The sequence below is a fragment of the Lonchura striata genome, chromosome 22, assembly GCF_050655825.1.
Source record: "Lonchura striata isolate lonStrDom1 chromosome 22, ASM5065582v1, whole genome shotgun sequence".
NCBI classification, from domain to species: domain Eukaryota; kingdom Metazoa; phylum Chordata; class Aves; order Passeriformes; family Estrildidae; genus Lonchura; species Lonchura striata.
Window position 1 is genome coordinate 2,712,488 of NC_140724.1, and position 25,544 is coordinate 2,738,031.

Genomic DNA, 25,544 nt, shown 5'->3' on the forward strand with positions numbered 1-25,544 from the left:
GCTGTGCCATCCCAGGATCTCTGCCATCCCAGGAGCTCTGCCATCCCAGGAACTGGGCACACACTTGGACTGATTCCTGCCACCATCAGCCGGCAGGATGGTGCTGGGCCATCACAGGAGCTGTGCCATCCTTGTAACTCTGCCATCCCAGGAGCTGGGCACACACTGGGGCTGATTCCTGACACCATCAGCAGGCAGGACAGTGCCCAGGAGCTGGGCCATCCCAAGAGCTGGGCCATCCCAGGAGCTGTGCCATCCCAGGATCTCTGCCATCCCAGGATCTCTGCCATCCCAAGAGCTGGGCCACCCCAGGAGCTGTGCCATCCCAGGATCTCTGCCATCCCAGGATCTCTGCCATCCCAGGAGCTGGGCCATCCTGGCAGCTGGGCACACATTGGGATTGATTCCTGCCACCATCAGCGGGCAGGATGGTGCTGGGCCACCCCAGGAGCTGTGCCACCCCCAAGCAGGGCCAGGCCGTGTTGCCCAAGCCTGGCGCAGAGCACCCCTGGGCGCTGGGCACGGATGGCAGAGCATTCCCCGGAGCGCTGATCCCTGCCCTCCTCGGGGCGGTGCCGGGGCGGGGGAGCTGCGGGCACGTCACCATGGGCACGAGTGGCTTTGTCACCTCTGGGACACGACGGAGGGACGGGGGGACACGGCTGGGCGGCACGGCGGGGCCGAGCGCCTCGGGAGGGGACAGCGGCTCAGATCTCGGTGGCGATGATGTCCTCGTAGGGGACGTCGGCGCCGGGGATCTCCAGCTCGATGGGCTCCTTGCCGTCCTCGCCCGCCGCCAGCTGCTGCAGCATCTTCTCCAGGCTCTGGTTCCTCTTGTACATGTGCAGGTAGCTCTGCTGCAGCTGCTTCTGGTAGTGGATCACCTTCTCCTTCTCCTCCTTCCACGTCTGCCGCTCGTGCTGGAAGCTGCAGCTCATCTGCTCGTTGCTGTCGCGTTCGGCCTTCAGCTCGGCCCGCAGCCGCTCCAGCTGCCCCTGCAGGGCCTGGGCATCGTCCCCGCCCGGCCGCGGCGCCTCGCTGAGCTGCTCGCGGAGCACGGCCAGCTCGGAGCGCAGCTCCAGGATCTCCTGCTCCAGCAGGTTCACCTTCTCCCGCAGCAGCTCCGACTCGTTCTTCTTGCGCTGCAGCTCGTTCTCGCACACCTCCAGCTCCATGGCCTTGGTGCGCAGCGACACCTCCAGCTCCTGCGTCTTCATCTCCAGCCCCTCCATCTTCAGCCTCACCTCCTTCAGCTGCGCCTTCAGGCTCAGGATCTCCGTGGTCTTGGTGGTCAGCTCGGTCTGCGACTCCTTCAGCTGCTGCTTCAGCAGCGAGATCTCCCCGGATTTCTGGCACACCTGGCGGGGGTGAACACCTGGGTTAGGGCGGGGAAAGCCCAGGGCACCCCGTGGGAGCTGGGCACAGCTGGAGTGCAGCACGTGGAGACCCCGAATTTAACCTTTTTACCACTATTTTTTATAATTATACTTTAATTACAATTACTATTTATAATTAATATGGCATTAAATAATAGTACATATTATTATTCATTATTAATATTAATTTATAATTCATACACCTCTTACTGTTATAATTTCCAGCACATTGATGGTGTTTGCTGGGCAATACTAAACTTTGGAATTCCCAGCACATCGATGGTGTTTTCTCGGCAATACCAAGGAGTGAGTAAATTAACCTTAAGCAGAGAGTGGAAGGTTTTAGAGCTCCCTAAAAAAATCCATGGCAAGCGTAAGGAATTCCTATTTCCTTGTGCCCAGGCAGCTTTACAGCTGGAGGCCGGGAATGCCGAGTTATTTCATTGCCCCAGGGGTTTGTGCTGTGCTGGCTCCCTCGGCGAGGGGAAGGTTCAGGGGGGCAGCGAGAGCCTCAGCCCCGCTGCCCCGGGGACAGCGCGGGGCTCTGCTGGCCGTTCCCATCCATTCCCCACGGCCTGGGATGCTCCAGGAACGGGATGGGAAGGGCCGGGGGGGTTCGGAGCTCTCCCCCTCCACGCCCCCCCTGCCCCCTTTTGCCCCTCACCTCCCACTGCGTCTCCTCCAGCGCCGGGGCGAAGCTGGTCTTCTCCTTCTCGTAGGACCTCAGCTTGGTCTCCAGCAGGTTCTGCTCCTTCATGAGCTTCTCCAGCTCCTCCCGCAGCTGCTGCTTCTCCTGCTGCAGCTGGAACACCTGCAGGTGCAGCACCTGCTGCGTCCGCTGCGTCTTCTGCGAGGTTTGCTTGAGCTTGCTGTTGCATTTCTGCTTCAGCCCCTCCAGCTCCTCCTTGCAGCGCCGCTGCTTCTCCTCGTAGGCCTGGCAGGAGCTGATTTCCTTCTCCTCGAAGCTCGACTGCAGCTCCTGCAGCTCGCCCTCCCTTTCCAGCAGCTTCTGCTCCAGCTCCTGGATGGTGGATTCATCCGTGGCGATGGGCGAGCGCAGGCAGGCGCTTTTCTCGGCGGCGGGGCGGTGCTGGGGGGCCTTGCCGGGGTTCAGGATCTTGTTGCCGCCGTCGGAGAAGGACATGGCCTTGAGGCTCATCATGTTGCTGTCCTGGATGACGGCGCACTGCAGGATGTTGTGGGCAGAGCCCCCGAAGCGGCTGATGGGGCCCATGGGGGTGACCAGGGGCTCCAGCTGGTAGCTGCTGCTGGTGCTGTGCGTGGGCAGGCTGGACATGGAGTTGCGGCCGGAGTCGGACAGGCCCCCCGAGCAGGGCAGCGGCCGCAGCTCCTGCTCCTTGCCCTTCTCCGGGGGGTGCAGCTGCTGGCCCAGGGGCCCCCCGCTCTCGGGCTTCGAGTGCAGGATGGCCCCGGGGCGCGGCAGCACCGGCTTGAAGGCCGTGGGACGAGGCAGCGGCTTCTCCCCGCCCTGCCGGGGAGAGCAGAGCCCGTCAGCACCGGGCCAGCCCCACGCGTGTCCTCCCGCCCCTTCTGCCCCCCGTGGGACAGCCCCGAGGGCTCGGGGGGGATGCTCGGGGTGGGGAGCAATTAAGGGATGCGAATCCCTCGGGCCGTGCTGCCGGTCCGAGCTCCCAGAAGCTGAGGGGGCACAGTGCCCCCGGCTGCCCCTGCTCGCCCTGAGCTTCCACGGACCGCGCCCAGCACAACCATGTCCTTCGCAACCATGCCCTTCCCCATTCCCCGCCACCCCTGCGCCTCTGATCAGACAAGCCTGGTGCCCTCCTTCGTGCCCCGACGGGCTTGGTGGAGAGCCGAGGAGCCCTCCCTGTCCAGAGCTAGATAAACCCCTGACCCTTCCTGTTTGCTGTATTTCCCCCTCTCTTCCCCCCGGACCTCATGGAATAAAGAAACAAGACACCCGCATCAGGGTGAGAGCCCCTTTTGAGTCTCTGCCCGTCTCCTGATGTTCCTCCCCTCAAAGCCTCGTATCTCTGGGCTAGCCTGATCATTTAGGGGCTGGGAGGGATAGCAGCATCCCCCGCGGTGGCACCTGCGGACGCTCTGGGGACAGAAGGGCTCCGCTGGGACATCCCCCCGCTCCCAGGGCCGCTTTTCCCCACTCACCACCTCCAGCTGGCCGGGGAAAGGCATCAGCTTCTGCGGCGTGGGCGCGCCGAAGTCCAGCGCGCTGGTCCCGGCGGGCGCGCCCCGCTCGCCGCCGCCCAGGGCGGTGTAGTCCGGCCGCTGCGAGCCGTGCGACTTCTGGCTGACCTTGATGTAGAAGAAATCCTCATTCTTGCTGCTCTTGGAGCCGGACTTGTGGCCGGAGTCCTGCGAGAAGCCGAAGCGGAGCAGCCCGTCCGAGTAGCGGTTGAGCTTTTTCAGGTGCGAGGACTTGCGGAGCTTGTACTGGGAGGCGCGGCAGTGCTTGCTGTGGAAGCCGTGGCCGGAGATGAGGCTGCTGACGCTGCCCATGCTGCTCCCGGCGCCCACCGATCATAGCAGAGCCCGCGGGGCGGCCGGGAGCGCCGAGCCTGGGGACACGGGGACGGCGTCAGCCGGGAGAAGCCACCGGGGCACGGTGGCAGAGCCGCCCGGTTTGGGGGCGTGAGGTGGGAACCGAGGGCAGCGACCGGGGGGACCTCGGCCCCGCGCCCAGCTCTGTGTGGCAGGGACGGGAGCCACGGAGCGGAGCCGGGGGCACGTCCCATCCCCACATTGCCACGGGACCAGCTGGGGCAGGCAAAGTTCTCTCCCTCTCAGGAATTTCATAGAGGAGCACAGAGAAATGAAACAGAAAACAATTTCTGTTTCTGCTCCTTGGTTTTCCCATGTGGAATGTGTTTGGAGGATTGTTTACCTGGGGTGATGCTTGGTTGGATTCTGGTGAGGATTGTTTGAGCCTGGTGGCCAATCCAATCCAATCCAATCCAATCCAATCCAATCCAATCCAACCCAATCCAACCCAATCCAATCCAATCCAACCCAACCCAACCCAACCCAATCCAACCCAACCCAACCCAACCCAATCCAACCCAACCCAATCCAACCCAATCCAACCCAACCCAATCCAATCCAATCCAATCCAACCCAACCCAACCCAACCCAATCCAATCCAACCCAATCCAATCCAACCCAATCCAATCCAACCCAACCCAACCCAATCCAATCCAATCCAATCCAATCCAATCCAACCCAATCCAATCCAATTGAATCCATAAATCCAATCCAATCCAATCCAATCCAATCCAACCCAACCCAATCCAACCCAATCCAACCCAATTCAATCCATAAATCCAATCCAACCCAACCCAATCCAATCCAATCCAATCCAATCCAATCCAACCCAATCCAATCCAATCCAACCCAATTGAATCCATAAATCCAATCCAATCCAACCCAATCCAATCCAATCCAATCCAATCCAATCCAACCCAACCCAATCCAACCCAATCCAACCCAATTCAATCCATAAATCCAATCCAACCCAACCCAATCCAATCCAATCCAATCCAATCCAACCCAATCCAATCCAATCCAACCCAATTGAATCCATAAATCCAATCCAATCCAATCCAATCCAATCCAACCCAATCCAATCCAATCCAATCCAATCCAACACAATCCAACCCAACCCAACCCAACCCAATCCAATCCAATCCAATCCAACCCACCTGGGGCTGGACTGCCCAGAGAGGGTCACAAGTTGTGCTGGAGTTAGAGTCAGAGAAAGTAGTATGTAGTTTTAGTATCCTATTTAGTATCCTATTAGTATATTAATGTATTTTAGCGTAGTTATAATAAAGAAATAATTCATCCTTCTGAATTGACTCAGACACGGTCATTTCTTCCCATTGGGTTCACCTGCATTTACAACGCAGCTGGGCACCAGGGAAAGGTTCTTCCCCTGCCCACGAGGGTGGTTGGGCACTGGCCAGGCTCCGGCTGGGAGTCTGTGCTTGGGAGATGCTGGATAATGCCAGAAAATGGCTTTAAATGGCTTTAATTTATTATTAATTAAAATGGTTTTTATTAAATATTTAATTAATTAAAAATGGCTTTTTCTCCATCCTGGATAAAGCCAGGAATGTTCTCTAAAAATGCCCGCAGGAGGAAAAGGGGTTTGTGGCGATTTTTAGGTGCCTGGCAGGTGGATTCCCAACCAGCCCCAGCATCTCCTGCCCGTTCCTGGACAGATCCCGGCTCCACAGCCTCTCCCGGATCCCTCTCCGCTCCCCAGCGCTCCTCTCACCCTGCCTGGAAAGGGGCTCCGCGAGCTTAATTAGCGTTAATGGCCCTCGAGGGGACGAGAGCCGAGTGCTGCCATCAGAGGCACGCGGGGCTCTCCGCTCATCCGCTTTGTTGTGAGGGCGAAAACAGAAATAAAATGAAACCCCGGCTCCTGGTGGCCTCTGCGACTCTCGGCTCTAATGGGTCCACCTCGATAATTAGCCGGGAGGAGGGCGAAGGAAGGTAAATAAAATGGTCGGGGTCCTGTTGGCACTGGAGGAGGGAGGGGAGGTTTCTGCTCCGTGCTGTGTTTGGAGCAGCTCAGCTCCCGCTGGGTGCTCCAGCCCTCTCCAGGGCTCCCCAGGCCGAGCTCCCGCGGTCCAAGCAGGAATTTGGGGGTTAAACTGGGGGTGGGAGAGGGTCGGGGGGTGGAGGGGGTGGGAGAGGGTCGGGGGGTGGAGGGGGTGGGAGAGGGTCGGGGGGTGGAAGGGGTGCACGAACGCGGTGCCAGGGCCTCGTCCCTGCCCCATCCTCAGTCCCAGAGCCCGGCCTCTGTTTCCCCACCCTTCTGTTCCCCCACTCCTCTTTTCCCACTCCTCCTTTCCCCTCCTCTCTTTTCCCATTCTCCTTTTCCCACTCCTCTTTAACCATTCCTTTTTTCCCCGTTCTCTCTCTTCCCACTCCTCTCTTTTCCCTCTCCTGCTTTTCCACTCCTATTTTCCCCATCTCTCTCTTTCCACTCCTCTTTAACCATTCCTTTCCCCCCCCTTATCTCCCACCCCTCTTTTCCCCCTCCTCTCTTTTCCCACTCCTGCTTTTCCACTCCTATTTTCCCCCCTTCTCTCGCTTCCCACTCCTCTTTAACCATTCCTTTCCCCCCCCCTTATCTCCCCCCCTCTTTTCCCATTCCTCTCTTTTCCCCCTCCTCTCTTTTCCCACTCCTGTTTTTCCACTCCTATTTTCCCCATCTCTCTCTTCCCACTCCTCTCTTTTCCCACTCTTCCCACTCCTCTTTAACCATTCATTTCCCCCCCTTATCTTTCCCTCCATCTCTCTTTTCCCATTCCTCTCTTTTCTCATTTCTCTCTTTTCCCCTCCTCTCTTTTTCCATTCCTGTTTTTCCACTCCTATTTTCCCCTCTCTCTCTTCCCACTCTTCTTTAACCATTCCTTATTTTTCCCCCCTTATCTTTTCCCCCTCCTCTCTTTTCCCATTCTCTCTCTTCCCACTCCTCTCTTTTCCCACTCTTCCCACTCTTCTTTAACCATTCCTTATTTTTCCCCCTTACCTTTCCCCCCTCCTCTCTTTTCCCATTCCTCTCTTTTGCTCCACCTCTCTTTTCCCACTCCTCTCCTTTCCCACTCCTCTATTTCCCTCTTCTCTTTCCCCCCTTCTCCCATCCCTGCCTGCTCCCAGTCCCTCCCTTTATTTCTTTTCCTCTCGCCGTGCCCCGAGGACCGGGACGGACGAGGCAGCCCAGGGAGCAGAGTCCCCTCCTAATCCCCAAATCCATTTTTGGGACATCAGGGAAGCGAGAAAAGCCGGAGCGGCTGCCGGGACTCCGCTGATCCGGCGCAAGTTTGGGAAGACGAGGGGAGGGATCGCTGCGGGGGCCGCGATAATTGTGCCCACAACTGTCCCCACAACTGTCCTCACAAATGTCCCCAAATTGTCCCCACAACTGTCCCCACAACTGTCCCCACAACTGTCCCCAAATTGTCCCCACAACTGTCCCCACAATTGCCCCACAACTGTCCCCACAACTGTCCCCACAACTGTCCCCACAAGTGTTCCCACAACTGTCCCCAAATTGTCCCCACAACTGTCCCCACAACTGTCCCCAAATTGTCCCCACAACTGTCCACACAACTGTCCCCACAACTGTCCCCAAATTGTCCTCACAACTGTCCCCACAACTGTCCCCAAATTGTCCCCACAACTGTCCACACAACTGTCCCCACAACTGTCCCCAAATTGTCCCCACAACTGTCCCCACAACTGTCCCCAAATTGTCCCCACAACTGTCCACACAACTGTCCCCACAACTGTCCCCAAATTGTCCTCACAACTGTCCCCACAACTGTCCCCACAATTGCCCCACAACTGTCCCCAAATTGTCCCCACAATTGTCCCCACAACTGTCCCCACAACTGTCCCCACAACTGTCCCCACAACTGTCCCCAAATTGTCCTCACAATTGTCCCCACAACTGTCCCCACGACTGTGCCCACAACTGTCCCCACAACTGTCCCCAAATTGTCCCCACAACTGTCCACACAACTGTCCTCACAACTGTCCCCACAACTGTCCCCAAATTGTCCCCACAACTGTCCCCACAACTGTCCCCACAAGTGTTCCCACAACTGTCCCCAAATTGTCCCCACAACTGTCCCCACAACTGTCCCCACAACTGTCCCCAAATTGTCCCCACAACTGTCCCCACAACTGTCCCCAAATTGTCCTCACAACTGTCCCCACAACTGTCCCCACAATTGCCCCACAACTGTCCCCAAATTGTCCCCACAATTGTCCCCACAACTGTCCCCACAACTGTCCCCACAACTGTCCCCACAACTGTCCCCAAATTGTCCTCACAATTGTCCCCACAACTGTCCCCACGACTGTGCCCACAACTGTCCCCACAACTGTCCCCAAATTGTCCCCACAACTGTCCACACAACTGTCCTCACAACTGTCCCCACAACTGTCCCCAAATTGTCCCCACAACTGTCCCCACAACTGTCCCCACAAGTGTTCCCACAACTGTCCCCAAATTGTCCCCACAACTGTCCCCACAACTGTCCCCACAACTGTCCCCAAATTGTCCCCACAATTGCCCCACAATTGCCCCACACGTGGCAGTGCCTGTGGGGGTGGAAGGTGCTGTGACAATGCCACAGGTGCCACCTGCGACCGCAGCGTCCCCGAGCAGCTCAGCCCAGCCCAGCCCAGCCCAGCTCAGCCCAGCCCAGCTCAGCCCAGTTCAGCTCAGCCCAGCTCAGTTTTCAATCTCACAGGATGAATTACCAGCTCTGAGGGTTTGATATCAGTAATATTTAAGTGTGCAAAAGTGAAATTTTAGGATTCTAGATTTGGGGTCCAAAGGGGACAAGATGGAGGAAATTGGGTGTCTCTGATCTCTGTCCATGGAAAAGAATTTTCAACCTTACAAGATGAATTACCAGCTCTGAGGGTTTGGTATCAGTAATAATTGGTGTGGTACGGGTGCAAAAGTAAAATTTTAGGATTCTGGATGAGGGGTGCAAAGGGGACAAGCTGAGGAAATTGGGTGTGCCTTGTCCTTTTTCTCCTTCTTCATGCCCTCCATGTCTCACTGTGGTGTTGGCATTTTTCTGTTGGTTCAGGCTGGGGACACACTGTCCAACGGAGGTGACAGATATTGGCACGTTCTTGTAAATCCAGCCCAGGGAGTTTCTGGTATTGAATGTTTGTCACATCCCACTGAGGGCAGAGCCCCACACGCTGCCCTGCAGGACAGAGCTGGGCAGGGCAGCAGAACATGTGAGAGATCAACAGAATAAACAACCTGGAAACCAGCACAGACCAATTATGGCTTCTGCTTTGGCAGGGGGCTGACAGACAGAGACTTTTACAATCTCAGAATCATCAATACCACAGATTCCGACATTTGGGCACGTTTTTCTTCTTTTTCCGTCTAAAAAATGAGCGCTCTGGGAGCTGTGAGGGAGTTGGGACTCTCGGGAAGCAGAGGAAGGCTCTGGGTGATGGCAGAGGAGCCCAGAAAGGGTCAGAGCTGTCCCCGTCCGTGTTCGGCGCCTTCCGTGGTGCCGTGCAGGGAAACTGAGGCACGGCAGGGAGCCGGGGGGGTTCGCTGAGCCCCAAACCCCAGCAGGGCGAACATTGCCACGGGAGAACTGAGGGGAGACGCCGGGGTTGGGGATTCAGGGGGTGGGAGGTGGGAGCCGGGATCGCGGGAAGTGCAAAAAATAAAAGGAAAAACAGGAAATGGTCACGAGAGTGCAAAAAGTGAAACTGGGGGGGTGCACAGCTGGGAGTGCACAGCTGGAGAGGAGGAGCACAGCTGGAGAGGGGGAGCACAGCTGGAGAGGGGAGAACAGCTGGAGAGGGAGCACAGCTGGAGAGGAGCACAGCTGGAGAGGAGCACAGCTGGAGAGGAGCACAGCTGGAGAGGGAGCACAGCTGGAGAGGGAGCACAGGTGGAGAGGAGCACAGCTGGAGAGGGGAGCACAGCTGGAGAGGAGCACAGCTGGAGGGGAGGAGCACAGCTGGAGAGGAGCACAGCTGGAGGGGGGAGCACAGCTGGAGAGGAGCACAGCTGGAGAGGGGAGAACAGCTGGAGAGGAGAACAGCTGGAGAGGGGGAGAACAGCTGGAGAGGGAGCACAGCTGGAGAGGGGAGAACAGCTGGAGAGGGAGCACAGCTGGAGAAGGGAGAACAGCTGGAGAGAGGAGAACAGCTGGAGAGGGGGGGCACAGATGGAGAGGAGCACAGCTGGAGAGGGGAGAACAGCTGGAGAGGAGGAGCACAGCTGGAGAGGAGCACAGCTGGAGAGGAGCACAGCTGGAGAGGAGCACAGCTGGAGAGGAGGAGCACAGCTGGAGAGGAGCACAGCTGGAGAGGGAGCACAGCTGGAGAGGGAGCACAGCTGGAGAGGAGCACAGGTGGAGAGGGAGCACAGCTGGAGAGGAGCACAGCTGCAGAGGAGGAGCACAGCTGGAGAGGAGCACAGCTGGAGAGGGAGCACAGCTGGAGAGGAGGAGCACAGCTGGAGAGGAGCACAGCTGGAGAGGAGCACAGCTGGAGAGGAGGAGCACAGCTGGAGAGGGAGCACAGCTGGAGAGGAGGAGCACAGCTGGAGAGGAGCACAGCTGGAGCGCACCGCGTGCCTGAGGGCTGTGCACGGCCGGAGGTCCCCAGGCCGCAGGAGGAGAAGCAAAGGCCCTGGAGGTCGAGTCCGGGCTGGGAGCTGGGAGCCCCCGGCAGTGAGGGGAGCCCGGAGCCGCGGGGCGGTCCCGGTGTCCTCGGCGGGCCCCGCGCTGTCCCCGCCCAGCCCCGGAGGTGATTACCCCGATCAATTAGCGAGCCCCGAGCGGCCGGGAAGGAGCGCGCCCCTGTCGCTCCGCGCCTGCCCTGAGCCCCTCACGTCCCTTTTGTCGGCACCGCCGCGGTGGCAGCAGCGCGACCCCCGTGTCCCCTCCCCGAGCCGGTCCGTGACCCTGCCAGGGGCTCCCAGCTCCCCCCGGATCACGGAATCCGGACCGGTCACGGTGGGGCTCACCCGGAACAGTGCCCGGGGGTGTGGGGTGCTGGGGGGCAGAGCAGGTCACGGAGCAGGTCCGTGACCCTGCCAGGGGCTCCCAGCTGCCCCCGGATCACGGAATCCCGGACCGGTCACGGTGGGGCTCACCCGGAGCCGCGCCCGGGGGTGTGGGGTGCTGGGGGGCAGAGCAGGTCCGTGACCCTGCCAGGGGCTCCCAGCTCCCTCTGGATCACGGAATCCCGGACCGGTCACGGTGGGGCTCACCCAGAGGAGCACCCGGGGGTGTGGGGTGCTGGGGGGCAGAGCAGGTCCGTGACCCTGCCAGGGGCTCCCAACTCCCTCTGGATTAGGGAATCCCGGACCGGTCACGGTGGGGCTCACCCAGAGGAGCACCCGGGGGTGTGGGGTGCTGGGGGGCAGAGCAGGTCACGGAGCCGGTCCGTGATCCTGCCAGGGGCTCCCAGCTGCCCCCGGATCACGGAATCCCGGACCGGTCACGGTGGGGCTCACCCGGAGCAGCGCCCGGGGGCACACTGAGTGCCCGGGGGGTGCTGGGGGGCAGAGCAGGTTACGGAGCAGGTCCGTGACCCTGCCAGGGGCTCCCAGCTGCCCCCGGATCACGGAATCCGGACCGGTCACGGTGGGGCTCACCCGGAACCGCGCCCGGGGGCACACTGAGTGCCCGGGGGGTGCTGGGGGGCAGATCCCGAGCAGCAGCGCGGGCTGAGCCCCGCGATATGGGGGGGGACACGTGGATTCACCCACTCGGGCTTGTGCGGAGCGAGGGGGGATAAAATGAATGGCATCTCATCAGCGCAGTCGTGCTACCCCGCACGTGGGAGCGCCGCGCTGCCCTGCCTCCTTCCCCCCGGAGCTCAGCCCGATCTCCCTCGATCTCTTCTCGCTCAGCCTTTGGAGCTTCTCCCCGTGCCCCCCGCGCCTTCCCCCGGCAGGAGCCGCGGTTTCCCCGCGGTGCTGCCCCGCTCCCCGCCGATCCTGTTCTCCTCCCCTCCGCGATGCCAGCGCTTCCTCCTTCCCCGCCAGCTCCCGGCCCCCGCGTTTCCCCTCCCGGATCGTTTTCTTATTCATCCTCGCCGCGCAGATGCTCCCACACGTTTGGGGGTTTGTTGGGAGATGCAGGGGAGCGCGGAGCAGCTGCCGAGAGCCCCGGGGCTCCGCCTGAGCCTCGCTCCCTCCCCCGAGCGCTGCCAGGCGCCGTGCCCGTGTCCCACCCGGCCTTGGGGACACCGGGAACGTGGCCCTGGAGGGGCAGCCTGGGCATTTCCACGGCCAGAAGTGCTGCCCGGAGCATCTGAGCTGGGCTTTAGTGAAGGGAGCGGCTCAGCGCAGAGCTTGGAGCGGCACCAGACCCCGGCTGAGCCTGCAGCACCCCCAAACGCTGCTGAGCCCCCCTGGGCTGGGGACGCTGAGTGAGAGCATCTGCCCGGCTCAGCTCCGGCTCCTGCTGCTCTCCCTGCGCCCAGCTGGGGCTGGGCTCCCCAAAACCTGCTCCTTTTACTCCCCAAACCCTGCTCTTAGTCCTCCAAACCCTGCTCCTTTTACTCTCCAAACCCTGCTCCTTTTACTCCCCAAACCCTGCTCTTAGTCCTCCAAACCCTGCTCCTTTTACTCTCCAAACCCTGCTCTTAGTCCTCCAAACCCTGCTCCTTTTACTCTCCAAACCCTGCTCCTTTTACTCTCCAAACCCTGCTCTTTTAGCCCTCCAAACCCTGCTCCTTTTACTCTCCAAACCCTGCTCCTTTTACTCCCCAAACCCTGATGGTTTTACTCCCCAAACCCTGCTCTTTTAGCCCTCCAAACCCTGCTGGTTTTACTCTCCAAACCCTGCTGGTCTTACTCCCTAAACTGATTTTTACTCTCCAAACCCTGATCTTTGCTCTTCACTCTCCAAACCCTGCTCCTTTTGCTCCCCAAAATGATTTTTACTCTCCAAACCCTGCTGGGTTTACTCACCAAACTGAGTTTTACTCTCCAAATCCTACTGGATTTACTCTCCAAACCCTGCTGGTTTTGCTCCCCAAACTAATTTTTACTCTCCAAACCCTTCTGGTTCTACTCCCCAAACTGAATTTTACTCTCCAAACCCTGCTGGTTTCACTCTCCAAACCCTGCTGGATTTAATCCCCAAACTGATTTTTACTCTTCAAACCCTGCTGGTTTTACTCTCCAAACCCTGCTGGTTTTACTCTCCAAACCCTGCTGGTTTTACTCCCCAAACTGATTTTTTACTCTCCAAACCCTGCTGGTTTTGCTCCTGAGACTGATTTTTACTCTCCAAACCCTGCTGGATTTATTCTTCAAACCCTGCTGGTTTTACTCTCCAGACCCTGCTGGTTTTACTCTTCAAATCCTGCTGATTTTCCTCCCCAAACTGACTTTTCCTCGCCAAACCCTGCCGGTTTTCCTCCCCAAACCCTGCCGGTTTTGCTCCCCAAACTGATTTTTCCTCCCCAAACCCTGCCGGTTTTCCTCCCCAAACTGATTTTTGCCCCCCAAACCCTGTCGGTTTTCCTCCCCAAACTGATTTTTCCTCCCCAAACTGATTTTTGCTCCCCAAACCCTGCCGGTTTTGCTCCCCAGAGTGATTTTTGCCCCCCAAACCCTGCTGATTTTCCTCCCCAAACTGATTTTTCCTCCCCAAACCCTGCCGGTTTTCCTCCCCAGAGTGATTTTTGCCCCCCAAACGCTGCCGGTTTTCCTCCCCAAACTGATTTTTCCTCCCCAAACCCTGCCGGTTTTGCTCCCCAGAGTGATTTTTGCCCCCAAACCCTGCCGGTTTTCCTTCCCAGAGTGATTTTTGCCCCCAAACCCTGCCGGTTTTCCTTCCCAGAGTGATTTTTGCCCCCCAAACCCTGCCGGTTTTCCTCCCCAGAGTGATTTTTCCTCCCCAAACCCTGCCGGTTTTCCTCCCCAAACCCTGCCGGTTTTCCTCCCCAGAGTGATTTTTCCTCCCCAAACCCTGCCGGTTTTCCTCCCCAAACTGACTTTTCCTCCCCAAACCGTGCCAGTTTTGCTCCCCAGAGTGATTTTTGCCCCAAACCCTGCCGGTTTTCCTCCCCAAACGCTGCCGGTTTTGCTCCCCAGAGTGATTTTTGCCCCCAAACCCTGCCGGTTTTGCTCCCCAGTGATTTTTGCCCCCCAAACCCTGCCGGTTTTCCTCCCCAGAGTGATTTTTCCTCCCCAAACGCTGCCGGTTTTGCTCCCCAGTGATTTTTGCCCCAAACCCTGCCGGTTTTCCTCCCCAGAGTGATTTTTCCTCCCCAAACGCTGCCGGTTTTCCTTCCCAGAGTGATTTTTGCCCCAAACCCTGCCGGTTTTCCTCCCCAAACGCTGCCGGTTTTGCTCCCCAGAGTGATTTTTGCCCCCAAACCCCTCTCTCTTCTCTCCCCGAGCTCCCTCCCGGCCGAGCCCCGGGCCGTGCCCGAGTCCCGCCCGGCGCTGCCGGGGCTGAGCCCGGCCCGGCTCGGCCCGGCTCGGCCCGGCCGCGCTCCTTCGAGCCTCGGGGCCCGCGACAAGGTTTTCATTCGGTGCCACCGTTGTCGCCGCTGCCCCGGCGACATCCCGCGCTGCGCTTGGTCGCGGGCCGGCACAAAGCGCTGCCCGCCCCGATTTGCCTTTGGAGGGCTTGGGACACGCGTGGGGAAGGAGCCGGCGTCGTGGTCTGCCCGCGAGCGGGGCGCGGGTGGAGGTGCGAGTGCTCAAAAGTTAAAGAAAAAAAAGAAAAAAAAACAACCAAAAGCACAAAACAAAACAAACAAACAAACAAACAAACAAAAAACAAACAAAAAAAAAAAAAAAAAAAAACAAAAAAAAACAAAACAAAAAAAAAAAAAAAAAAAAACAAAAAAAAAAAGAAAAAAAAAAACAAAAACAAAACAAACAAAAAAAACTAAACAAAAGAAAAAAAGGCAAAAAAAAAGGCAAAAAAGGGAAAAAAAAGAGAAAAAAGAAGTAAAAAAAAAGGGGGGGGAAAGGGGAAAAAGGGGGAGAATGAAAAAAAAAAGGCAAAAAAAAGGCAAAAAAGGGAAAAAATAAGGAGGAAAAAATAAAAAAAAAGGGGGGAAAGGCGGAAAAAAACGGAAAAAAGGGGGGAAATAGGCAAAAAAAAGGGGGGAAGGGGGAAAAGGAAACAAAGGAGGAAAATATGAAAAAAAAAGGCAAAAAGAAGGGAAAAAAAGTCAAAAAGAAGGGGGGAAAAAAGAAAAAAAGTCAAATAGAAAGGGGGAGAAGGGGCAATAAAAGGGGGAAATGCAAAAAAAAAAAAGGGGGGGGGGGAAATGAAAAATGCAACAGGAAACAAAAAGCGGGGGAAGAAAAGGAAAAAAAAAAAAAAGCAATTTGCATCGCACCAGTTCCTGCGGCGGGACGGTGGCTCAGGCCGAGGCCACTTAGGAAGGCAAAAATCACCGCGGAACTCCGCGGCCGCGCAGGGGGCGCGGAGCCGGGGCGGGGCGGGGGGCACGGGGGGCTCCGCGGCCAGCGGCGGCTCCGGGGGTCCGCCCCAGGCTGTCCCAGAAATGATCAAACCTCCCTTCAGGCAGCAGCTGCCTTGCTGCTGCCGCGGGGGGATAAACGGGATATTCCAGCCCAGCAGGACAAGTCCTGGCTGTGAGGAAGAGGAGGAAGAAGAGGAAGGTGTGGCTGGGGAAAGGGGCAGGTGAAGATCCAGGCAGCGCCAGAATCCCCTGGGATGGAGCCGCCGGGATCCTGCAGGGAGTCAGAGCCCTCGGGAAAGCCGGGCTGAGGAGAGGCCTGGGCTGGGAGCGGCTGGAAAAGGTTCTGCCCCAAAAGGGCCGCGGGCACTGCCCAGGGGATGGGCACGGCCCCGAGGCGGCGCCGGGATGGGATTGTCGGGGTGTCAGTGCAGGGCTGGACTCTGATCCCGTGGGATCGGGGTGACTCTGATCCCTGTGGGATCGGGGTGACTCTGATCCCTGTGGGATCGGGGTTGGGATCAGGGCTGGACTCTGATCCTGTGGGATCAGGGTTGGGCAGGGATCAGGGTGACTCTGATCCTGTGGGATCAGGGCTGGACTCTGATCCCGTGGGATCGAGGCTGGGATCAGGGTGACTCTGATCCTGTGGGATCAGGGCTGGACTCTGATCCCGTGGGATCGGGGCTGGGATCAGGGTGACTCTGATCCTGTGGGATCGGGGCTGGGGACATTGATCCCTGTGGGATCGGGGCTGGGGACTCTGATCCCTGTGGGATCAGGGTGACTCTGATCCCTGTGGGATCGGGGTTGGGGACTCTGATCCCTGTGGGATCGGGGTTGGGATCAGGGCTGGGGACTCTGATCCCGTGGGATCAGGGTGACTCTGATCCCTGTGGGATCGGGGCTGGGATCAGGGCTGGACTCTGATCCCGTGGGATCGGGGCTGGGATCAGGGTGACTCTGATCCCTGTGGGATCGGGGTTGGGATCAGGGCTGGACTCTGATCCCATGGGATCGGGGCTGGGATCAGGGCTGGACTCTGATCCTGTGGGGTCGGGGCTGGGATCAGGGCTGGGGACTCTGATCCCTGTGGGATCGGGGTTGGGACCAGGGTGACTCTGATCCTTGTGGGATCGGGGTTGGGATCAGGGCTGGGGACTGTGATCCTGTGGGATCGGGGCTGGGATCAGGGCTGGACTCTGATCCTGTGGGATCAGGGTGACTGATCCTGTGGGATCGGGGCTGGGATCAGGGCTGGACTCTGATCCTGCGGGATCGGGGTTGGGATCAGGGTTGGGGACTCTGACCCCTGTGGGATCGGGGCTGGGGACTCTGATCCCTGTGGGATCACGGCTGGGATCAGGGCTGGACTCTGATCCCTGTGGGATTCTGATCCCTGTGGGATCGGGGCTGGGATCAGGGCTGGGACTCTGATCCCTGTGGGATTCTGACCCCTGTGGGATCAGGGCTGGACTCTGATCCTGTGGGATCAGGGCTGGACTCTGATCCCTGTGGGATTCTGATCCCTGTGGGATCAGGGTTGGGGCTCTGATCCCCGTGGGCCCCTCCCAGCTCAGGACGTTCGGTGATCCCGAAAGAACCGGGTTGCCAGCAGATGGTGAGCGACGAGGAACTGAACATTCCCACCTCCCGCCTGCCAGCCTGGAACCGCGTCCCCAAAAGTCATTTTGGGAATCTGCCTCTCCCAGGCTGGCCCTGGAGCTGCCCCTGAGCGAGGAGGGATTTCTGGAGGCCAAACCCCCCGGCTGTCCCCTCGGAGGTGCAGTTTGGGAGCTGCAGGGCCCAGAAAATCGGGGAGCTGGGCTGGACACGGCCCCGGCCCCGGCTCCAGCTGCCCCGCGGGGTGGGTGCTCCCTCCTGGGTGCAGAACAGCCTGGCAACACCCCAGGAGCTTGGAGACCCCTGCTCTACCCCCCTGCGGGGTCTCCAGCTCTTCTCCATCCTCCCAACACCAACATTTGTGTGAACAACGCTCAGCCCTGCCTGTGACAGCAGAACCCCAATTCCTCCTCCCGTTTTTTGGGGGGTTAAATCCACTCCGAGCCCCCCAGCTGGCTCCACCAGAGCCTCGCGGTGCCACCCAGCGCTGCCCAGCTCGGTCCCCGCTGCTTCGGGGGCTCAGTGATTCACAGAGCACCCACACGAGCCGCGTCAGTCATGCTCGGCTACAAAGGGAACGCGTGTGAGACACCGTTAAATATTCCTGGGGCGGAGAGAAAGATCCTTTCAGCTCCCGTAATTCCTCCCAGCATCTGGCTTTTCGCGCTAATGAGCGACTGAGACGGCAATTAGAGCCCTGCTAATTGGCAAGGCAGAAACGCCCGCTGCCTGCTCTGCTTTGGGGACACCTGAAGGGTGACAGCGGCGCCGAGTCCAGCCCGGGGGATTCGCCCCCTCCCGTGCCAGGCGCCCTCGAGCCGTGGCCAGCAGCCACAGCGCCAAATTTGGGACAATTTGGCCTCCCGGGGATGCTGTGGGGGACAGGGGCTCCTGTCCCCAGAGGGGACACCTCGCCTGAGGTGCCATCCCTGCAGGTGTGGGGCGGCCCCTCCTGCCCGCCCCCCCGCGCGGGGTTGGGGGGATATTTTGGGGTATTTTGGGATACTTTGGGAGCCGTCTGGGGCTGGCAGGTGGTGCCGGGGCGGTGGCAGCTGAGCCCGGCTTTCTCTCGGGAGCCGCCAGGCCCTGCTCGCGCTTCCCTTCCCGAGCCTGCCCCGCGCAATCTGCGCGCTGGGAGCCGACATTCCCGGCAGCATTCCCGGCCCCATCCCGGCTCCATCCCGGCTCCATCCCGGCTCCATCCCCGGCTCCATCCCCGGCTCCATCCCGGCTCCATCCCGGCTCCATCCCCGGCTCCATCCCGGCTCCATCCCGGTTCCATCGCGACCCCATCCCTGGTCCATCCCCGGCTCCATCCCCGGCTCCATTCCCGGCTCCATCCCCGGCTCCATCCCCGGCTCCATCCCGGTTCCATCCCGGCCCCATCCCGGCTCCATCCCCGGCTCCATTCCCGGCTCCATCCCCGGCTCCATCCCGGCTCCATTTCCTGGCTCCATCCCGGCTCCATCCCTTCTCCATTCCCCGGCTCCATTCCCCTTCTCCATCCCGGCTCCATCCCGGTTCCATCGCGGCCCCATCCCTGGTCCATCCCCGGTTCCATTCCCGGCTCCATCCCGGCTCCATCCCCGGCTCCATCCCCGGCTCCATCCCGGTTCCATCCCGGCCCCATTCCGGCTCCATTTCCTGGCTCCATCCCGGTTCCATCCCGGCCCCATCCCTGGTCCATCCCCGGTTCCATCCCGGCTCCATCCCTTCTCCATCCCTTCTCCATCCCCGGCTCCATCCCTTCTCCATCCCTTCTCCATCCCTTCTCCATCCCTGCTCCATCCCCGGCCCCATCCCTGCCCCATCCCGGCTCCATCCCGGGAGGCTCGGGATGGATCCCTGAATGGATCCCTGAATCCCTGCCCGCCGGGGCTGGGGTCCCGCAGCCTCCCGCGGGTTCTGCCTGCTGGGAAGGCTTTGTCTGCACGCCTAAAAATAGCAGGAACTCGGTGTAACTCAACGCGAGCCCGAAATATTTCTCCTCCCGGCTTTCCGCTTCCACGGGCTGCTCACGCGGCTCCAGCCCTGAATTATCTCAATTATGGATAAAAGCGGGGTGAGGGACACCAAACCCATCTCCCTCAGCGTGCAACGAGCTGCTGGCACCGAGGGCTCCTTCCACGAGGCACCGAGCTCCCCAAAACCTGCCGGAAACACCTGGGCCGAGGCTCTTTGTGCCGCACAACTCCCCCGGGCACAGGAGGGGAGCAGCATCCTCTCCATGTACAGGCAAAATTTAGCAGCGGTGCTCAGGCTGCCATGGAGACCGGGCTGTGTTTGCAATCTCCGCGCCTTTTATTGTCTCTCCCCCCCTCTGCCGAGCGGCTGAAAAGCAGCCAGGAGCGGCAGGGCTGGCATTGCCTCGCTGGCATCGCCCCCCTGGCACTGCCCCCCTGCTCCTGGTGGCCGCAGCGGCCAGCCCACCACCCCTGGGTGCCCCCTCTGCTCCTTCAGCGCCTCAGGGCTACTTGGGGCACCTCCTGGCCTCTCTGGGGAGCAGAAAGCAAATTTGGGCTCAGATGGGCACCGGGAGGGGCACGGGGCCACCCTCTGCTGTCCCCTCCTCCCTGCGCCCTGGGGACGGCCAGGAAGGGGGACAAGGGTTGGAATTGGGCTGGTTTGGGGTTTTTTCCTTCAGCCAAGGGCTGGACACTGCCTGAGAAACAGGAGGGGCAGTCACTGAAACCCCCAAATCTGTGCCCCAGCCTGAGGAGACTGTGAGAGGCAGAGGGAAAACCTCTCCCAGGCAGGGCCTAAAGACCCTCCTCAAACGAAACCCGTGCCAGGTCCAGGCTGGGCTTTGCTGTGATTCCTCCTGTGCTGCCCTTCCCCATCTGTGGCACCACTTACACCCGGCTCGTCTAAATTTGGGGATTTTTGTCCCCAGCCTGGCACTCAGAGCTGAGGAAAGGCAACTTGTGCTCCTTGAGGAGCAGCCAAGCTGGGTCCTGGCTGTGAGGAGCATCTGCTGCCGCTGTCTCCTCATCCCCAGCTCCTCTCCTCTTCCCAGAGTGTCACATCCCATCCCAATGCTCCAATGCAGCAGCAGAAGTGGGGAAAAAAAAAAAAGGCAAATTCAGCTCTCACTTCCCATTTTCCTCTTCCTCTCCTTTCCAGACTTGGCCCGTGGTGAAATCCACCCCTTTAATGCCTGGCTGCCAAATAGAGCAGCTCTCCCAACAGGGAAATGTGCATCAAAGTTGCAGGGAATATTTAATTAACCTTTAAAGGAGCTCTTCCCTACGTGGCTCACGGAGATGTCACCGAGTTGTTCCGAAAATCGGGAGGAGCAGGAGGAGACGGCTGCTGGAAAAAGGGGCAGGTAAAGATCCCGATGTTCCTGGATCCCGAGCTGGAACCCCTGATCCTGCCTTGGGCAAGGGGCCAAATGCACAGCCCTGCATGCAGGAGAGCTCCAAGGGGACACCTCGGGATGGCAGCCGGGATTTTTGGGAGGTTTTCCCTTCCCAGGATCTCCCAGCTCTGTCCTCTCCCTCTCCCAGGCCTCGGAGGATCCTCTCTCCTCCCAAAGGCAGAGCTCGGGGATGAAGCTCTCTCAAAAATGATAAAAACTCCTTTCAGGCAGGAGCTGCCTTGGCCGAGGCCTGCTGCTGCCATGGGGGGAAAACGGGAATATTTCAGCCCAGCAGGACGAGTCCTGGCTGTGAGGAAGAGGAGGGAGAGGAGGAAGAGGAGGAAGGTCTGGCTGGGAACGCTGCACGTTTGCCGCTGCAGCAACCCCAGCGCTGCTCCTTCCGCAGGGTTTGGCTCCTCAAATCCAGGGAACTCAGAGCTTCCCACAAAAATCCCGGGAACTGCTCGGCCCTGCTGCTCGCACGGGCTTCTCCCAGCCCAGGGAGCGGCACAAAAGCCCGGCTTGCGGCAAGGAAAGCCTCGGTGGATGAGCCACGTGCCGGATCTTTGTGCATTCCCTGCTATTTTTAACTAATCCCGAATGGAAACCCTGCTCGGGGCTCCTGCCTTGCTCCTTCCCTGCTGCTCTGCAGCTCCTGGAAAAATCCCCCCAAGGGCAGCTGGCCAGCGTGGAACACCGAATAAATCAGGCAGGGGGTGGATTTGGGGCCTCCCAGGAGAGAGGGATATTTATAAAGACGCCAGGCAGTGGTCAGGGGGGGCCAGGAAAAATCCCTTCCAGATTTCCTGCGGGGGCTGAGCTTTCCCTGAGCCCTGCAGGATGAAGGTGCCACACGGAGCCATGCGGGGCCAGAGCCGTGTCTGTGCCAGGCTGGGCTGCTCCGGGAGCAGCTTCAGGAGCGGTTTCGCAGCAGGTTTCGCAGCAGGTTTCGCAGCAGCTCCCGGAATAGCTGCAGTGCTACTACGGTTTCACACTTGGCCACGCAGCGCAGGCACCCAGCTCTGCCGGCGGCCCCGGGTGACTCGGTGTCCCGGGAAGGGACCCTGGAGCTCGGCTCTGGCTCTCAGGGATTTTTGGGGATGCTCCCAAGGATCAGATTCCCGCCCCAGCCCCGGCCGGGCCCTGCTGCTGTGCACTGCCCATCTCTACGTGCCGAGGATGCCTCACCTGAGCCTCACCTGAGCCTCACCTGAGCCTCACCTGAGCCTCACCTGAGCATGACCGGACCTGCCCGCTGCGGGCAGAGCCTTTCCCAGAGAGCGGAGAGAGGGATTTGGGGCCGAGGAGAGAGCGCGGGCTGCAGGAGGAGGGGCGGCCCCTGGGGCGGATCCCTGGACAGATCCTGGGACAGATCCCTGGGACAGCCCCTGGGACAGATCCCTGGGACAGCCCCTGGGGCAGATCCCTGGGACAGATCCCTGGGGCAGCCCATGGGGCAGATCCCTGGGACAGATCCCTGGGACAGATGCCCGAGGCAGATCCCTGGGACAGATCCCTGGGGCAGATCCCTGGGGCAGATCCCTGGGGTAGATCCTGGGGCAGATCCCTGGGGCGGCCCCTGGGGCGGATCCCTGGGCAGATCCTGGGACAGATCCCTGGGGCAGATCCCTGGGACAGATCCCTGGGGCAGATCCGTGGGGCAGATCCCTGGGGCAGATCCCTGGGACAGCCCCTGGGGCAGATCCCTGGGGCAGATCCCTGGGACAGATCCCTGGGGCAGACCCTGGGGCAGATCCCTGGGGCAGATCCCTGGGGTAGATCCCTGGGGTAGATCCTGGGGCAGATCTCTGGGGCAGATCCCTGGGGCAGACCCTGGGGCAGATCCCTGGGGTAGATCCTGGGGCAGATCCCTGGGGCAGCCCCTGGGGTGGATCCCTGAGATGGATCCCTGGGGCAGATCCCTGGGGCAGATCCCTGGACAGATCCCTGGGACGGATCCCTGGGCAGATCCCTGGGGCAGATCCCTGGACAGATCCCTGGGGCAGATCCCTGGACAGATCCCTGGGACGGATCCCTGGGCAGATCCCTGAGGAAGATCCCTGGGGCAGATCCCTGGGGCAGATCCCTGTCCCCTCCAGAGCGGAGCATCTCCCGCTGCCCCTCCTGCCCTGGGCACGGGAGCGCAGCCCTGGCAGTGCCCGCGGCCGGAGGGTTCTGCCGGGGCTGTTCCGCGGGGTGCGGGGCTGCTCTGCAGGGTGCGGGGCTGCTCCGCGGGGTGCGGGGCTGTTCCTCGGGGTGCGGGGCTGCTCCGCGGGGTGCGGGGCTGCTCCGCGGGGTGCGGGGCTGTTCCTCGGGGTGCGGGGCTGCTCCGCGGGGTGCGGGGCTGTTCCTCGGGGTGCGGGGCTGTTCCTCGGGGTGCGGGGCTGTTCTGCGGGGTGCGGGGCTGCTCCGCGGGGTGCGGGGCTGCTCTGCAGGGTGCGGGGCTGCTCCGCAGGGTGCGGGGCTGCTCCGTGGGGTGCGGGGCTGTTCTGCGGGGTGCGGGGCTGCTCCGCGGGGTGCGGGGCTGTTCCTCGGGGTGCGGGGCTGCTCCGCGGGGTGCGGGGCTGTTCCTCGGGGTGCGGGGCTGTTCTGCGGGGTGCGGGGCTGCTCCGCGGGGTGCGGGGCTGCTCCGCGGGGTGCGGGGCTGCTCTGCAGCTCTCGTTCTGCTGCCGGAGCTCGCCTGCCTTCGCCTCCCCCCTCGGCAGCGCTGCCTGCCAGGAGCGGTGACTAACGGGTGGGAGGGACGGAGCGGCTCCGGGCCGATCCCGCAGCCCCGCCGGGCCTGGGGGGCTCGGCCGGGCTCAGCCGGGGGCTCCGGGGGTCCCGCAGCGAGGGCCGGGAGCATCCCCGGAGCCGCGGTTCTGTGCGCTTTTTTGGCGCTTTTGCAGCTGCCATTAATTGCCCCCAACGCCGATTGCGAGGATCTCGCACTTCCAGCTCTTTGTGCCGCTCATTAATGACCCTGGTAATTAATGGCCTGGGCGGAGCGGCGCTGCAGCCGCGGGAAAAACGGGCTGGGGGCGCGGGGGTGAGCTGGACACACGGAAGGGACAGTGTGACACTGGAAAAGCCTGGCTGGGGACAGTGTGACACTGGAAAAGCCTGGCTGGGGACAGTGTGACACTGGAAGAGCCTGGCTGGGGGCACGGGGACACACACAGGGCACAGTGTGACACTGGAAGAGCCTGGCTGGGCACAGTGTGACACTGGAAAAGCCTGGCTGGGGGCACGGGGACACACACAGGGCACAGTGTGACACTGGAAGAGCCTGACTGGGGGCACGGGGACACACTCAGGGCACAGTGTGACACTGGAAAAGCCTGGCTGGGGACAGTGTGACACTGGAACAGCCTGGCTGGGGACACGGGGACACTGGAACAGCCTGGCTGGGGCCACAGAGCTGAGCTGGACACACGCAGGGGACAGGGTGTGACACTGTGCGAGGCTGGGCTGGACAGGAATCCCTGGCGGAGCTTCCCAGGGAAGGTAAATCGGTGTCCGGTTGATGGTGGGGGAGTTTTTTTCCCCACTCGTTTTCCCCTCGCTGCAGCCTCCGGCGCAGGGCAGGAGCTCTGGGGAGGATTTTTGTTTCTCCTGTGGAAACGCACGGGCCTGTTCCCAAAAATGAGGCCAGCGCTGGTCCCTCCTGGCTCCCCGAGGCGCATGGACCCCACTGTGAGCACAGGACAGAGACAGAAACCCCTCAGGCCAAGGGGGTGCCCACGGGGGGCTGGTGGCACCAGGGGACAGCAGGACACCGAGCCCTGCTCCCCGGGTGACAGGGATGCACAGGAGGGACGCAGCCGGGACCGAGGGATGGGAGCACATCCCTGGGGTAGGGGGGGATCAGCACTGGGGGTCCCGCAGCACCTCGGGTCCTCCTGTGGGTGTGGGACCCTCCTGCCAGGCGCGGGGGGGACCTGCCCCGTGGGAGGGACCCCTGAAGCAGGAGGGGGAGCCCAGGACCCTCGGGGGATGTCACGGCGCAAACAGAGCTCAGGTGGCTCAGCAAGGACGGGAATGTCGCGTGCCAGGACGGGAATGTCGCGAGCCAGGACGGGAATGTCGCTGCCAGGACCCGTCCCCGTGCTCGGCCCCGCCGTGCAGCACCGGATCTGCCCCCGAGCACTCGGTGTCACCGGCGGAGCGCTGACAGCCCGGCGCTGCCTCTGCCCGTGGCAGCTCTCCAGCGCCGCTTTTCCAGGCGAGATTAATCCCCGGTTTTCCAGGAGCTGCGCGGCCTCCGGGCAGCTCCGAGCTCCCTCGCACGCCTTCCCCGGGCTGCAGAAGCCGGCCCGGAGCGGGGCCAGCCCCTCGTGGCCCCGGGGAAAGCCGGAGCCCTTGCAGAGGCGGCGGGCCGGGGCTGCCGCATCCCTCCCGGTGCGGTCGGCGTTTCCCCCCCGCGCTCCTTCCTCCCCTCCCACGCACCCGGCGCTGCCCGCGCAGCTCCAGCGGCGCAGAATTCCTGCAGGAGCAGGCAGCCCCTCGCCGGGATGGCTCCGAGCTGATGACAACAAACCAAAGGCATCCGCTCCTTCCCTTCCTTCCCCTCCCGGCCGGGCAGCGCGGGGCTCTGTAACCCGAGGCAGCCCGCACCGAGGTGCTGAACAGGCAGAATTTTCTCGCTGCCGTGTGAAAAGAAGTTTTCCAGACTTCAGAGGGAAGCGAAAAGCCAGAGCCGAGCCCCCGGGGGAGCCGCGGGCGGCTCCGAGCGGCCAGAGGGATGGGAGCCGGCAAAGGGGGCGAGTCCAGCCGCTCTGCCGGGGCGATCCCGACCCTTTGTGAGCGGCCCGAGCCCGGTCCCCGAGCCCCGAGCCCGGTCCCCGCGGTGCCGGGCCGGGGGAGGGCCGGTGAGGGGCACCCCCGGGGCCGCTGTGCCCGGCGGGGGGGTCACCCCGAAACCATCGCACTGTGGGGAGCCCCGACCGAGCGTCTCAGCCCCTCCGGGTCCCCTGGGTGTCCCGTCAGTGTCCCCGCAGCTCCCCGGGCAGCGTCCCCCGGCGCCTCCAGCGCTTCCCCCGCGCGTCCCCGCCGTGGCCCTGCCCGGAGCCCCCCGGGCACGGCCCCCCGCTGTCCCCCCGTGCCCACCTCGGGTGGCCGCTGGCTCCTCGGCGCGGCGCGGGGCTCCGCGGGGCTCCGGGAGCCGGCCCGGCCGCAGCATCCCCGGCGCGGCGGCGGAGGAGGAGCCTGGACCCCGCGCACCGGGCCCGCCCCGG

General features: G+C 61.3%; 1 protein-coding gene across 1 annotated transcript; it reads right to left on the bottom strand.

The window, feature by feature from the left end:
• Positions 1-567: 567 nt before the first annotated feature.
• LZTS1 (leucine zipper tumor suppressor 1) lies at positions 568-25,544 on the bottom strand. Its single transcript, XM_021543065.4, has 4 exons — positions 25,417-25,544; positions 3,522-3,931; positions 2,041-2,865; positions 568-1,358 (listed from the first exon to the last, which is right to left on the bottom strand). The coding sequence occupies exons 2-4, from the start codon at positions 3,870-3,872 to the stop codon at positions 708-710; spliced, it is 1,827 nt and encodes a 608-aa protein (XP_021398740.2). The 5' UTR covers positions 3,873-3,931; positions 25,417-25,544; the 3' UTR covers positions 568-707.